The sequence below is a fragment of the Triplophysa dalaica genome, chromosome 10 (genome assembly GCF_015846415.1).
Source record: "Triplophysa dalaica isolate WHDGS20190420 chromosome 10, ASM1584641v1, whole genome shotgun sequence".
In the NCBI taxonomy this organism is placed as follows: domain Eukaryota; kingdom Metazoa; phylum Chordata; class Actinopteri; order Cypriniformes; family Nemacheilidae; genus Triplophysa; species Triplophysa dalaica.
Window position 1 is genome coordinate 19,170,857 of NC_079551.1, and position 11,952 is coordinate 19,182,808.

Sequence of the window (11,952 nt, forward strand, 5' to 3'; positions counted from 1 at the left end):
ATCAATGCCAATCCAGCGTGATTTGGTTTTTAAAACATTTAGCAAGCTGAAATGTTGTTTGATTAGCAAGTTGTCGAATATATTCAGCTTTTTTTGTGCATAGATCATAACAATTTTATATTGAGAGAAATTAAGAAAGCAACTGCAAGGGTGAATTAAACCATCTGGTTTAACTAAATTAAAACCAGAAAATAATTCCACTGGTTCAGTCACATGGTAACCAAGTCTCAACTTTGACTAGACTTGAGGTTTAACCTTATACCAAGTACTGTGTGTTTCTCATACCTATAAACATTTGTGTATCGCAGTTGTGTAAACCTCAGATGCAAACAGAGTGGCATTGCAGTTTGCTCTTTGCAATGATGCATATGTACCCTTGCGTCTAAATTTAACCATACCACCATAGAGTCACGAATCAGAGCTTGTTCTAAAATACAAAGCAACCTTTTTAACCTGAATGCAAAGAAAGCTGTAAAGAAAAGCACAAATCCCTTATAAACATAGTCACAGTGAAAATAGTGTAATTTCAAGGAAAGTTACACAGCACATGTATAACAGAGTTTTACAGTATTTTTAGTAATAGAATGGAGAGTACGTTTTCAGAAAATTACTTTAACTTGTTGAAAGATTAGACATTTGTGGGCTTGCTTTCAGTCATGCATGATTTTCCAGTACTGAACTAAAAATAATAAATATTAACAGGAAATTAATCATCCACACTGTATATTTAGTTTTTTTTGGACTGGCATTTACAAAGACACTAAAAAGGCGACCACATGGTCATGGGCTAAACTTGATTCTTATCTAAAATATAATTAAAGATATTTATTGAATCTTTATGTATCGCATGCTATTTTTTAAAGGACTTTAAAGGACAAAAAGTTTGTTCTCACCCGCAGACCATTGAAGCCAGGGTGATACATCAAGGTTTCTTTGAAGTGTCTTTAGCTTTAGTGTTGTTGAAGTTATTTTTAAAATGTGTGATTCACAGAACTGGATTTTTTCATGTTGAAGTTTGCCGAATGACATGTTTTAAGTTGCAGTAAATAAAACTTGCACACCAACAACAACATGAAAACATTCAACAATATGTGATGGTAAGAATTCACCAAAATGTTTAATCGTGTATTAATTGTGAAAATGCAAAAGTGTTCTTTATTTTATATTTTAAATAAAGAGCATGACATCAACCACTGGAACTCCAGCTTGCATTGGTTAATCTCTAGATCATGATCATCAAAGATGTTTATTAAAAGTATCAGTTGCTTCATATGTCATTTTGACATATGTTAGAGAAAGAGTAGAAGCATATTAATACACAGATATCATAGGAACACAAGCAAAAACAAAACACTTTTTAATGTCAGAAAGATCCACAAGTTGCAGAACTACATCCTATAATTAAGATAGAACATTTCTTTCTATACTGTGACCCAGAAAACATCTCTTCCTCTGAGTGGAAACACTACCAAGCTTTAGACAAAAGCCTCCACACAAAAACCACACTGAACGGTTAGTTAGCAGAACTAAGGGCACTTTTATATACATAGAATATATATCTGAAATAAAGTGTATTCTTTAAAACAATGTGTCCAATATGTCATTCATAAATAGAATGCATTAATATTAATTTGAAACAACAAATTGGGAATATTTACATTTAATGGCTATTTACATATATACATTTAATTACAAGTACATTTTTATTTGCAGCAGAGTACTCACTCCTGCCCTCTCCTGCACAAAGGCCTAACCATGAGTCAATGTGAGATTCTTATTTCATGCTGCTATGTACTATACTAAATATAGGTTTTGAAATACATATTAAATGTTAGCATCTCAGTAAACACCCTTAAAAGACAATGAAGATGTATATTTGACTTCCTCTCTGCATGGGGAAGTCAACTTGCCCTCTTCATGAATCAGTTTAATTTATTTGCTGCTTAGTGGTGGTATAAAGACAGTCAGCAGCGTTACAGCTTGTGTTAAATCTGTATCTAGGATTAATAATAATTGTTATCACTTGTTAAACCAAAGAGTTAAGTCACTTCAACAAATATAAAATGCAGGGAAATACTTACTGTAAACACAGAAGTGTTATCGCAAGAAATCCATTAGGGGGCGCCACTAAAGTTAAATTCCCGCAGCGTAGTTTAGCGTTACATTTTATGCAAAACAAAACTCACAAGGTAATGAAGTGATGAATATTTTATTTTATTCACTTTTCAAACTTTTTTTACATAACACACACACACACACACAAATAAGAGCCTGTACAATAAATCAACCAATCTTGGCCAGTAAAACAAATGTTAAACTTAAGTCCTTGTACATTAAGGAAACAATGAAAAATGAAAAACAGTTTTAAAATGTTATGGCAGAAAGGTTGTAAATGAATGTGTAATTATGTTAAAAGAGATACAAAATCTGTTGTGTGTGACCAGCACATAATCTAACATTTAAACACACAATTTAAAAACGACTGTTGTGCTAACTCTGTAATGCAAACTTTGAAGCTAAGTTTAAATATATATATATATATATATATATATATATATATATATATAATCCGATAAATAGCAAATACAAGTAAAATGTATTTTGATCACATGTTTATTTAGCTTAAAAGGTATTCATTGAGATTGTAAAAATATACAGTTGATTTCACAAACCTGTTATAATGTATTCATTTTATTATCTAAAAACAATATATTTTGTGCGTGCAATAAAATCCAGGTTTAAAAGGTCTTTTGTCTTTCATTATTTTTCATAATATTCATCATTAAAATTATGCATTTGCATTAATAATAATTCTCATTGCATATGACTGTAATAAATGGTTGCTGTACTATACGGTTAACTGTAATACAATCATTAAAAAATTTAAATCAGCATATTACCATAAAAATCTTAAATAACTACATATTTTTATATTGTATGTTCTTTACAGCAATAAGAAGAAAATGTGCATATTGTCATGAAAAAAAATTGACTGAAAAAGAGCCTAAATGTCCTAAAATGAGCATCTTCTTTATACAGCTTTTTTATTTTCCTTTCCTTTCACTCTTGAATAAAATACAACATGAACTTGACAAGTTTTGTTGAATTCGGACTTCTGAGATGATATGCCGAAAGGACATTTTTGATGCTTAATACCTAACTGTTTATTTATTGTACAACAAACTTTCACCTTATATATCTTTGACACACAATCTGAACCAACTATGAAACAACCTGGAATAGACAAGGACACAACTTTCCATTCGACAACCACAGAGAAGAACAAAGACACAAATATCCTGGAAGTGTTTTACATGGCCAGTGAAGATCATTTTAAAAGCTTACTGCTGGATCTATGGGGCCATCTCTTTAACTTATCTATCCCAGATGTCTCAACACATGAATATATCCAAGACACACACAGAGTCACTGTATTCAGTTGGGTTGAATTGTTGTGACTTGATGTGTTTTAGAGATATGTGCTTGTCTTTAGAGACTAACATGCAAAGAGTCATAAAAACAACAAAATATTTACTCAGGGATGTTTTCAGGAAAGAGCCAAAGAGATTGGTCATGGTGAGGAAGGAAACATATGAAGGGCACGTCCTGGGTTGTGTAAGAAAGTATAAGCAAACTTCCTCACAACATGAAGGCACTTGCCATTGTCAGATTTGTACACTTGGGTACAGTCAGTAAATAACATTGAAAACATTGAGACAAGAGTCCCAACACAATCACATGACAATTCAAACATGTTTCTATGAATTAACCCTTATGTAAAATACTTCTGAATTCTCATGAAATCATAAAAAAAGACACAAGGACTAATAAATCTTAGTGAAGGAAAAAGAAGTCAGTTTATGGTTGTGGAGAGGTTTGTTTATGGCAGTGTGGTTGGTTGTCTTTTTATACTATTAGCTTTCCAAGCAATCCTTTAGAATAGGTGCTAGTCTTGTCAAAAGATTTGATGAAGAAAGAGTCACAATAGATGTCTTCAACTGTGGATGGAGAGATTATATTTACAATGTGAGCATCCAGTTTACATTGTACATTTTCAAAATCGATATTGGTTAAAGGTCTTGTTTGAGAAAACTACATTTCCCATCATTCTCTGGGGCAGCACATAAACTGGTATGCAAATGTGATTTTTTGTTTTTGTTTTTAATTGTATTATTTATATTTACCATTCATTTTATTGAAATTTAAACAACGTATAGCTCCCCAGATAATAGCACAGGCACTTTTGTAAGATGTCTGCTAAAGATCTCGAAAACATCTGCTGTTTAAAAACATCTGATAAACGTCTTAGAAAGGCCAGTTTTACATACATTAGATCGTGAACATCTTACAGACATCTTCTAGATGCCTATATGACATCTGACTGTAGACGTCTCAGAGATGTATTGCAGATGAGCATGTAATCAAAAAATATGTCGTCCAGATGTAAATGCAGACATCAGATAAACGTCTCAGTTGTATGTGTGCTATCAGGGTCGTCACGTTGTAATAAGGGTTTCCGAACTCGTAAAACTAAATTTCAAGGAGGACTTAAAGACAGAATCAATAAACAAAAGAAACAGATTGAGAATAACACAAAGTGAATTATGCCGCATCTGTTACAGCTACAGACAGCGTAAATCCATTCCAGCTGCACAGCTACAGGCTGAGCGGTTTTTTTTGTGCTAATGTTACAGTTCGCAATTGCTAAATCACATGCAGGCATTGCTATTACTGCCAAGAGCTTTAAAGCTACAAAATAAAACTTTTTTTAAAACATTTGAGAGGACTCTACAGAAATAAAAGGTAAATCAGAGTTTTTCTTGTCTGTAGCCCTTTGATGTCATGCTAACAGTAGCTGTTGATGGTTGTAGCTTTAGAGATTAAGCTACAAGCAAGCAATTTCTCGTCCAAATAGTCAAACTTTCTTTTTCCTTATAAAAGGTCTGAAGTTTCACCTCATTCAAAAGGTTCGTAGGAGGGATTTTGCCTCCTAACTCTCGCTTTACGATTTTCTGCCTCTTGCTTCCACTTCAACGTATGTAGTTTTTGTTGTCTGCGTTTTTCGCGGTACCAGAGCTGTTCGCAGTACTCGTCCGCCGTTAACCCGCTGACTCCCATCAAATGGAGTTCTTTGAAGCTCCGGGGCAAGGCCGCATAATTCCCATCAGGTTTCGAGTCGGAGGGTCGAGCGTTTTGCGATCTTGACATGTGGTTCTGGGGAATGACGTGGAGCTCGTGGCGGGGTAACGTGCGGGAGAACGAATGTTCGTAGGCTACGCACATGTACAGCCCAGCGTTGACAGAGGATAAACGCTGGAGGAGCAGACCACGTTGCATGTGGATAAGGTTTTCCTCACCTGCAACCAACTAAAGATAGAAAGAAGTTTGCGTTAGACTTTATCAGGCTAAATGGTGAAGATGAACCGATACTAAATTTCTCAATAGCCGATTATTAAGTGTTATATCTGCCAATACCGTTTCTGAAGATTGAAATTTCTTAACTTTCTGATTGGTATTAATTCATGTGATGACTATTATTATTGAACATCAAACTGGTGATATTTCAACTGGTCCTCTTTTGGTTGACAGGATATATCGGCCCTCATCGCTTTTATTGTTCAATACCGATTATTGGCCGATATATCAGTGCATCTCTAGTAACTGGTATCCTTAATTCTGATTTGTCAAGGTTGACTGTATATTATACATTTATGATCGCTCAATTAAAGTTTATAAAAGGGATGCAAACGCACCTCTTTGCTATATTGACTGTGGGTTGGCTGCATTATCCACTTGATCGATGCCTGCGGTGACTTCGGGATACATTCCAGGAAAGTTGAGTTTCCCTCCACCCCGTAAATGTTTTTCAGCTCGGCCTGATCTGAACATGTAGAAGAGAAACAGCACTATCAGAAACAGCATCTTTCAAAAATCCAATGAAGATGAAGTGGGTGAAGTGAACTAATAGACATGTGTGGCAAATGGAAAGGCTACATGTTATAAGGTTAAAAGTCACGTGATGAAAGCAACATTTTCAAATTTCAAAATGTTGAAGTGTACATAAGTGATTCGAACACTAGAGGGAGTAGTATGTCATTTTTTCCAGTGTTGATCATGATCGGACCAAAGGGAAAAGTGTAGGAAGGTGAAGGGCAAGTCATTAATTACCATCTCTCATGTCCTGACACTGGCTCGAGGGGTCTCCGTACCTCACATCCTGTCTCCGGGCGTGCCTGCGGACCAAGAGAGGATGTTACCCATGTGTAGGACCCACCCTCAGATTTATTATTTGACAGCTTTTCTCTGTGTTGTACTGGGATATTCAGGGTTAAAGTGATAGTTCACCTACAAATGAAAATTCTGTCATCATTTACATATGTATGAGTGTATGAAAGATGTTGGTAACCGAACATTGGTGGTATCCATTCACTTGCATTGGTTTTGTGTTTATACAATAGAAGTGAACGGGTACAGTTGCTGTTCGATTACCAACATTCTTTAAAATATCTTCTTTTGTGATCTACGGAATAAAGAATTGCAAATAGCTCTTGGTTTTAGATGACAATAGGGCGAATTATTATTACAGAAGTTTCATTTTTGGGGAATCAACAAAACTGCTCTCCAAACAAATATGGCTCAGAAGGTTTCAGCAGTGAATCAATTGTAATTCAACAAATGATGACAGAACACTAAGCTTACAATTTATCTATTGTCTTAAAATATTAAAACTCAACAGATGAAAAATGAGATCATTTCCAATAGACAGCACCGCTTATGTCATTTTTCTAAATGTCTGGGCATCACAAGATGACATTTCACTGACCCCTTGCTTTTAAATAACAGGATTTTTAAAACATAATTGTGTCTTTCATACATCAGCAGTGTAAGTTTTTTATGAAATAAGAGACAAGTCCAAATATCTGTATTATTAACAAATACAGCCAATATGAGAATAAAATATGATAATATAATGTGTGCTATATGCAATAGAAAAGAGATTCTACCTTTTGTTGCTGGGGAAGTAGTTGGTGCACGAGGAGCCGTCCCAAGCGCAGTATGGATCTCGAGCTAGACAGCAGTCTACACACGCTTTACCGTACAGATCACATCTCTGAACGGGCAGCTGGACGACACCTTCATCGCTGCTCACAAACAACACTTGCTGCAGGAAAAAATAAAAAAACATGACATAAAAATGAGATGCAGTATGAACTGTCCAACATTAAAGGGATAATTCAGCCGAAAATGAAAATGATGTCCTCTTTTCCTCACCTTCCTTTCATTTTTAAACCTGCAGACTTTCTTTCTTCGGCGTAACGCAAAAGAAGATATTTTTAAGAATGACGGTAACCAAAAAACAGCGGTGTCCATTGACTTCCATTGGTTTTGTGTCCATGAAGAAGAAGTGAACAGGAGCCGCTGTTCTTCGGTTACCAACGTTCTTGAAAATATCTTCTTTTGTGGTTTGAAAGGACATGAGGATAAGTAAATGATGACAGAATTTCATTTTGGGTGAACTGTTCTTTTAAGAAGCAAATGAATCATAAATAGTGTACAAAAATATCAGGCTATACACTTCTTTTCTCAAACGCTTGCCCTATCCTTCAATTTCTCAAATAGAAAGTCTCCTGTTAGCCACCCACCCAACATGTCCACTTACTCTTTTGGTGGAGAGCTCCATGTTCACAACCGGGGTCTGAGACTAAAGAAAGAGAGAGACAGTAAAAAACGTGTCAACGCATAAAATGAATCATCACGTGAACAAAGAAGAAAAAGATACGCATTGTTGGCTCTGAATGAGGGCAGATCATCATAACAGACCCTTGAGGAGGTTTTAAAGCGTTCTGCTTCACTGGTTCATTTCGTCTCTATAATACTGACAGCAAATGGGCCTTGACTCCTAAAACCACCCGCTTTCTCCAAAGTGCTGTGGGACGCCAGTGGACGATGGCTGCTATCATATGTCACCTGCTGGCTTAAGAGCCCATACAGAAATTTGATATTTGGCCATGTACTCCATTTAATTTTGGTTCATATGGACATTTTTGTATATTTTTGTAAATCCACTATTTTTGCTAAACATACAAAAACATAAAGCGCAGAACATGGGTTTTCAATCCAGTATATGTATAAATAGGTTTATGTGTCATACACATACTATTTAACTAATTTTGTAGTTTTTTAACACTATGTACTGTATATATACAAAAACGTGATATTTGTTATATACTGTATGCTAAATCCATACCTACTTTAAAAAAAATTGAAAGTGAGGGCTAAATTTACAAAACATCACTTTTTCCTTTAGTATTATGAAAACGTACATGTTCCTCAATGTTTGATGCTTCAAATAAATGATCTTCTCTTTTCAATGAACATTACTTTTCATGTCCCGTCTCTGGGTTTGGTCTCTAGCACCTTTGGAAATCTGACAGTATCTGTTTTTCCTCTTTAGCAGTTATTTCTGTTTGGGAAGTGCTTGACATGGTAACAACAACCAATAGGAGCCTGGGGTCAAAGGTCACGAGAGAGTCCTGTAGATTGGTATGACAAACCAGCGGAGGAGGAAGAAGACATAGATAACATTCAATTACCTTGAAAACTTTGAGCTCCTCTAAAACGATTTCTTCAGTCTCCCAATTCTCTTTAGGTATGGAGACCACCTTCAGCACCTTACCATCATCATGAAAGCAATGGCCTTTCAGCAAACAAAGTCAAAAGAAAGAAAATGTGTCACGGGTTACTTGAGGACAGACTGATATCACACCATAGATCGGATTGAAAGCTTTAATGAAACAATCCACAACTGAAAGAAAGGAAGTCCAAATAAATAACTCCAGATAAATCCAACACAAACAAAAAAGGGATTCCAAATCCCTGGAAAGACAGGTCACAGACTGATACAAAAACTCAAAGTAAACAGGATAATATTCCAGAGGATAAAATAAGCCCCGACATATATCAAAGACGTTAATACTCGAAAAAGTCCTTTAGAAACCAGGGAGTATAAATGCAGTCCACGTGATGCGTTGCAGCTGAGACATGTAATCACTCAATGAGGCGTTATTGTCTGGTGAGCATGTGCGAGAGGGTCCGGAATCCGATGCACATGAAGCGCCGTGGCAAAATGATAGTCCATGGGGAAAAAACATGGAACACAGGCAGGAAACACACAGGAGTGTAACAAAATGAACAAAATGTAAACCTCTACCTCTGTTACAGCAGACCTTCATCCTCTGCTGCAAATTAATAGTCATAGTGTAGTGAAAAGCATTACACAATTTTTTTCCAAAATTATGACCAATGTAGTAGTTTCTGGAATTAAAAGAGTCTCCATTACATCAGCAACTGTTGCAAATAAAGCTGATACGAAACCAGTTGTCAGAAAACCAAATAAAGATAGATTTTTTAAGAAAGAGAAGGAACTAAAAAAAGGTTTAACACTCAAAATTATCTCAACAAATCTACATTTTATGTTACAAAGATAGCCATGATGAGTATATATTTTAGATATTATAGATAAAAATTGTGTATACATTTTAAATATGTATATATGTAATAAAATACTTAATTTAGAGTGCTTATAGTTTTATAAATACATACAGTTATATCATTTTATCATTTTTAATCCCGCACTTTAAAACTTAAAAACACTGATGCAGATTTAAGTCTTCTGTGGAAAAAAAAACGTGTTGTTTTACAGTCACAAACTTTAAGCTTCCCGGCCGTTTCCATGGTGACTCGTGAAATCTGTGATCCATTGACAAGGTCTTCATGTTGTTTCTGTGAGCGCGTGTTAACTCTGGGTATCTTTCAGGAGGTTAATTAAATTTACTCTTCAAACATGTTCTGGAACTGCCATACCCCCAGTAAGCAAGGTTTGGGTTAATTAACCCTGCCTTCTGGAATACCCTCTCGGGTGTCAAGCAGCAACCAACAAAGAAAGCTAAAACAGATCTGAAGGGACTCTTAACAAGCATACAAGGAGAAAAATTGTAAACTTGGAGGATGGATCCAGGGCAGAGAATGGTAGTGCAGAATCAGAACTCAAAAATGAGTTCTCATTACAGTATATGAATTAATCTGTAACGGGTGACAGTTGACAGGTATACCATCCTAAGAAATAAGGTTCTTCAGATTATAAAAAGATAAGAAAGAGAGGGTTCTTTACAGAACTTTTGGCTGAATGGTTCTTTTTGGCACCAAAAATCAATCTTCTATTGCATCGCTGTGAAGAACCCTGTGAGCACCTTTATTTTTAATAGTGTAATTGTTTTGGTTTGCTTTTCATTGTACATGAGTTTGTAATCATTGTCCGTAGGGTGTGAGTGCGTGAGTGAATGAGTGAGTGTGTGTGCCCTGCGATGGGTTGGCACTCCATCCAGGGTGTATCCTGCCTTGATGCCCGATGACTCCTGAGATAGGCACAGGCTCCCCGTGACCCGAGGTAGTTCGGATAAGCGGTAGAAAATGGATGGATGGATGAGTTTGTAATCATGAGGCATCTCTCTCTTTTCTTTGTGCAGTGGACATCACTTTGGGACCTCAAAATCTGACAGAAGTCAGAAATCAACCCATAAAGTAGCTGGGTTTAGAAAACACTGTAATCTTCATCATATTCTTATATGTTGTCATCTTAGTGATGGGGAACTTTGGAATGCTCTTGTCATTTTGTGACCAGCTACAAAATGAAAATCGACAGTCAACTGCAACTGGCTTCTTAGTTTGGCGATTGCAGATTTCATTATCATATTGTCCTTGATTTTCTGCATCATTGCCATCTTTTACAAGAACAATTGGCCCTTCGGCGACTTCTTCTGTAAATACTCACACTTTCTGAAAATACAAAATATGTTCTCATCATCTCTGCAGCTGGTGCTCGAGACGGCTTTTAGTGTGGATCATCTGGTTTCACATTAAACTTGTCTTGCTAACGCCCGGGTACTGGTCCTGGTGTTCAGATTTTTTTTGGTCCATACATGATTGGAATACAGTATAAACTCTCCTCCGTTCTCTCATATTGTCATTCTTGGTTTAGCTAATGTCAGGCTTATGAAAACAAACCAATCCATGTATCAGTGAGGAGGAAGTGAGGATTCTACCAATGACCTAAATTAAATAAGCCTATATTTTATTCACCCTCAAGCCATCCCAGGTTTATCTGACCTTCTTCTTTAAGCAGACCACAATTGAAGATATATTGATAATATCCTGGCTCTGCAGCTAGGTAATGGTAGTGGATAAAGTTTTGTGTAACAAAAATAAATAATTTTATCTATGGCTTCCGGCAATCGCAGTATGCACGTTAACAAGAACTTCTGGCTGAAGGCTGACCTCTGACCCGACATATGATGTAAGTCGCATACATAGAGCTCCGATAAGAATATAAGATCGAAGAAGTGGAAAGGATTGAGCAAATGTAAACGCTGGGCACAAACGTAAAAATCGCCTACTATATAGTATGTTAATAGGCGATTTCAGATGCACAGCAATTTTTTATTCTAAAATTGTAATTAAATAGTCATGAATAGTATATCTGAAACCTCAGCATACAATAACCAGTAGTTGAGAAATACCCTGACGGTATTCCATGATGCCACGGGAGCTGAGCAGTAGTCAAGTTTTAAACGTCAATCAAATAGAAATAGCGTAAAACTTGGGGAAAACATTAAGCCGGACGTCCGTTTTCAATGTAAGTGCCAATAAATTAATTTCTTGTGATTAAATTATGTTTTTATCAGCGCCCACATACAAGTTGTTGTTAAAACGTCAAAGAGCATAGGTCACATGGCCATAAATCATGCCAGATGCAGTATGTCCCAAATCTACTCATACTACTCCCACTAAAAATATATAAATCGTACTGTTTTTAATGGTCAATAGGTACTTTAAAACAGTACGTACTAGCATAAGATTTCAGACACAGCAGAGAAGTTTAAAAAAAAAATAGTG

General features: G+C 35.9%; 1 protein-coding gene and 1 long non-coding RNA gene across 2 annotated transcripts; both read right to left on the minus strand.

The window, feature by feature from the left end:
• Positions 1–4,819: 4,819 nt before the first annotated feature.
• LOC130430684 (semaphorin-3D-like) lies at positions 4,820–6,495 on the minus strand. Its single transcript, XM_056759827.1, has 4 exons — positions 6,473–6,495; positions 6,169–6,233; positions 5,754–5,881; positions 4,820–5,367 (listed from the first exon to the last, which is right to left on the minus strand). The coding sequence occupies exons 1-4, from the start codon at positions 6,493–6,495 to the stop codon at positions 4,957–4,959; spliced, it is 627 nt and encodes a 208-aa protein (XP_056615805.1). The 3' UTR covers positions 4,820–4,956.
• A 514-nt stretch (positions 6,496–7,009) lies between these two features.
• Positions 7,010–8,680, minus strand: LOC130429326 (uncharacterized). Its single transcript, XR_008907577.1, has 3 exons — positions 8,595–8,680; positions 7,661–7,702; positions 7,010–7,162 (listed from the first exon to the last, which is right to left on the minus strand). It is a non-coding gene; the product is annotated as an uncharacterized LOC130429326 (long non-coding RNA).
• Between the last annotated feature and the right edge of the window lie 3,272 nt (positions 8,681–11,952).